The sequence below is a fragment of the Bison bison genome, unplaced genomic scaffold (genome assembly GCF_000754665.1).
Source record: "Bison bison bison isolate TAMUID 2011002044 unplaced genomic scaffold, Bison_UMD1.0 scf7180017864375, whole genome shotgun sequence".
Classification (NCBI taxonomy): Eukaryota; Metazoa; Chordata; class Mammalia; order Artiodactyla; family Bovidae; genus Bison; species Bison bison.
This window is the reverse complement of record NW_011494947.1, coordinates 4,674,277-4,678,333: the sequence shown is the minus strand read 5'-3', so window position 1 is coordinate 4,678,333 and position 4,057 is coordinate 4,674,277. Positions and strand designations below refer to the sequence as shown.

The window sequence follows — 4,057 nt, the reverse complement described above, 5'->3', positions numbered from 1 at the left end:
CCCAGGGACCGAGGGCCGGGCCGGCATGGCCGCTGTGGCCAGCTCCTCCGGCAGCTGTGACCTGGAGCACTTAGCCCAGCTCCTGCAGAAGGAGCTGCCGCTGTACGCCCGCCCCATCTTCCTGCGCTTCCTGCCTGAGCTGCACAAGACAGGTCTGTCCCCCGACCCCCAGCTCCAAATCATGGGTGGGTGCCGGCCGAGGCCCCTTCCCGGGTCCTTCTAGGGAGATCAGCTGGCTGTTGTTCGCCCTTCCCCGCAGCCTCTCTGGGTGGTCGGCAACATGACCTAGCTGTGAGCTGACACTGCCTCCAGAGATGGTGTGTCCATTGCTAGTGGAACCAATACTGACTGAGTGTGGTAGTCTGCTCCAGGCACTGTGCTTGGGCCCTGGGGATAGAGGCGACAAATTCCAGCAGGACCTGTGTGCTTCCTGGGAGTTTCCAGAGCAGGAGGCAGCCACAGGATAAGCAATTGCTAAGATAAAAGAGTGGAATGCAGGTCAAACTGATAGGAAAGGGAACGTGACTTGGGGATGACTGGAAGGCTCCCTTGAGGATGCTCCAGTTCAGCGGGAGACCTAGTGAGAGAGAGAACTCTGTGGGGACAGGAGGCCCCCTGGGCTGTGGGAACAGCCCGTGCTGAGTCCCTGAGGCAGGGAGGTGCTTGAGTGCTAGGGGACTGAAAGGAGGCCCCCGAAGCTGGGGCCAGTGAGGGGTGGGCAGCAACGTGTGGTGGGATGGGAGGGCACGAGGGAGCCACAGGAGGGTTGGAGCAGGGTAGTGACCCAGTCAGACTCATGTCCTGCAAAGCCTGCCAATGTCCGAGGGGCTGCAGATGGCCCCGGGGGACGGGGAGATGAGAGAAGAGCAGCGTAAGCGGTGGGTCCAGACAAACAGCAAGCACCCCAAGGACCAGATGGCCGCTGTGACTTCTGCATCCCGGAGGGACAGGGAGGCTGTCGGACCTTAGGCCTCAGACAGGCTTTGCTGCAGAACAAACAGCCCCCAAGCTTACTTAGGGGTCCAGACAGGTGTCTTAGTTGCTCACAATTTGTGGGTCGGCAATTTGGGGTGGTGTTCAGCTGAGCGTTCTTCTGTTGGCCCCACCTAGCATCAAATAGTGCCATCGACAGCTTCCCCAGCTATCCAGTGGTTAAGACTCCATCTTGCAGTGCAGGGGATGTGTGGGTTCACATACACAGGATTAGATCCCTGATCAGGGAACTAAGGCCCCACATGCCTTGGGGTGTGGCCAAAAAACTAATTTTTTAAAAGTTTTTAAAGAAATAGTGCCATTGGGTGTGAGGTGGCCTCCCTCATGTGGGGCTCCCAGCTGGTTGGCCCTGCAGTGGTGTCCACATACCTGTCTGCGGTGACGGTGGCATTCTCTGACCACGCTCTCCAACACGGCAGCCATCAGCCCCCAATACCTATTGAGCACTTGAAGTGCAACTAGTGTGATGGGGAAACTGAATGTTAAATTTTGTTTAAATTTACATAGCCACACGTGGCCAGTGCTTACCCACTTCAGTTCAGTTCAGTCGCTCAGTCGTGTCCAATTCTCTATAGCCCCATGGACTGCGGCATGCCAGGCCTCCCTGTGCATCACCAACTCCCAGAGTTTATTCAAACTCATGTCCTTTGAGTCGGTGATGCCATCCAACCGTCTCATCCTCTGTCATCCCCTTCTCCTCCCACGTTCAATCTTTCCCAGCATCAGGGTCTTTTCTAAGGAGTCAGTTCTTCACATCAGGTGGCCAAACTTTTTATTGGAGTTTCAGCTTCAGCATCAGTCCTTCCAATGAATATTCAGGACTGATTTCCTTTAGGATGGACTAGTTCAATCTCCTTGCAGTCCAAGGGACTCTCAAGAGTCTTCTCCAACATCACAGTTCAAAAGCATTAGTTCTTCGGTGCTCAGCTTTCTGTATAGTCCAACTCTCACATCCATACATGACTACTGGAAAAACCATAGCTTTGACTAGACAGACCTTGTCTGAGTGGCCTTTGCTGGGATGGTTCCCCTTTGTTCCACATGGCTTTCCATCCTTCAGAGGTCAGTCTGGTCTCAGGCGCCCCCAAGCGGGTAAGGATGGAAGCTTCAACACCCCTTGACTCACCCAGACCGCCCACAGTGTGGCTTCTGCCACATTCTCTGAGTCAGAGTAAGTTGTAAAACTAGTCTAAATTCAAGTAGGCGTTGAGAAAGACTCCAGCCCTTGCTGGGAGAATTGGCTGATGGACATGACAGAGGAGAAGCCAGGGCAGGAAGCTGTAGGCATTTCTGGTATCCATCATACCTGAGTTCAAATTCTTACTAGCTGTGGAACGGCCCAGAGCTGTGCTTCTCTGAGCCTCAATCTTCTCGTCTGTCTAGTGGGGCTAATACCGTTGAGTGAAAGATACAGAATTTATTAAGGGGGAAAATGGTAATTGAACTATTTCAGACATGCTGAAATCTTGTGCATCTCAGAATCCATAGGATATGGTTATGCCTGGCCCCTGGGGTTGAGGTGCAGATTACCTGAGATTACTTCTGTACCTTGGGGGTGCTCAGGTTAAAACGAGCCTTCAGGGAAGGCCTGTGTCCTGCCCTCAGTCCGCTGTCACTCAAGCACGTGGCCCTGGACAAATAGCTTCCCTTCTTTGGGCCTCAGTTTCCTGTTTGCAAAGAGGGGTGGGTAACTCTGCCCCCTCCCCTTTGCCAGGGCTGCTGAGGAGCGGTGCGTACTGTAAAGGATGAAGCCTTTGCAGACCGTAAAGGGCTGTGTCCCTCCTCCCACGATTCCCCTCACCTGTGTTCCCTCCAGCCCTCCTCCCTGCCCCTCCTCAACCCAGGTGGGCGGGTTCCTGGAGCTCGGACCCCTGCCCCACACCCTCTGACCCCTCTCCCACTTGTCTTCTCCCTCCCTCAGGGACATTCAAGCTACAGAAGACAGAACTGCAGAAGGAGGGCTTTGACCCAACGGTTGTAAAAGACCAGCTGTTCTACCTGGATGCCCGGAAGGGCCGCTACGTCCCACTGGACCAAGAGGCCTACACTCGCATCCAGGCGGGCCAGGAGAAGCTGTGACTGGCCCCAAGTCCCTCTGAGGGCCAGTGGATACTGGATCTAGAGCCCCAGCTCCCACCCCGGAGGGGTCCTGGGCGAAGCCAGACCAAAGCAAGCAGAGTCTGGCACCACCCACCCCGAGGTGCCAACCCCCACCCCTCAAAACTGCCAGGGGACTCACTGCCACCTCCCTGCTCTGCCCTGAGGCTTTCTGTGAAAGCTTCAGATCCACTTTATGTCTTCGAGGCCAAGTAGGGGTCTCTGGGCCTCAGGCTGAGACTGAGACTGGGCCCAAGGGGTGATGTCTCAGGTCAGGACAAGGGGAAATAAGAGGGTCTCCAAGCACTTTGCAGAGAACAGGCAGCTTGTAAATGGGACCAGGGCAGAAGCCCCCAGACTCAGGAAGCCAGCACAGTGGGCAGGGAGGGCCGGTGATCGGGCATCTGAAGAGGATCCAGGCCCTGGGCCCACGCGAGTGTCCCTCAGCCCTGCCAGGCAGAACGGGACCATCCTGCAGCAGGCAGCCTAGACAGGGCACCCCTCTCACCCTCTGGGTGGCTGCCTGGCTGTCCCTCAGGCAGCCTGTTTTTGCCAGTCTGTCCACATCTCCTCCTGGCCTGGCTGTGAGGGGAGAAGGGGTGTGGGGCACTCAGGGGTGAATAAACTCCACCTTGCCTCCCCGAGCCTGTGTGCACACTCACCCCAGCCTGCTGGGACCCCAGCTCGTGCCCCATTCATCCTTCCCCTATTCCTTCGTTCATTTAGACCAAGGGATATGGCAGGTAAGATGCCATGGTCCCCACATCTCAGGTGAGGGGCAGTTCCCCCCTGAGCCCTGCAAGGTGTCACTTAGGAGCTTGTGGCCTTGGGCAAGTAACTGTCTCCTCTGTGAATCAGGAGGGTTCAGAGAGCCAAAGGGAGGCAGGCTGAGGAACGGGCCATTCAGAGCCACAGGAGGAAGCCCTAGGCCAGCACAGGGTCCCAGATCCACACTCCTGCTCATGGT

General features: G+C 56.3%; 1 protein-coding gene across 1 annotated transcript in view; it reads left to right on the top strand.

Annotated features, from left to right (window-relative positions):
- Positions 1–3,732, top strand: part of SLC27A4 (solute carrier family 27 (fatty acid transporter), member 4) — a 13,817-nt gene extending 10,085 nt beyond the window's left edge. Inside the window, exons 12-13 of the mRNA XM_010856965.1 lie at positions 2–152; positions 2,915–3,732. Of these exons, the coding sequence (XP_010855267.1) occupies positions 2–152; positions 2,915–3,072 (309 nt within the window). The 3' untranslated portion in view covers positions 3,073–3,732. The remainder of the gene's footprint in view (position 1; positions 153–2,914) is intronic.
- The last annotated feature ends 325 nt before the right edge of the window (positions 3,733–4,057 follow it).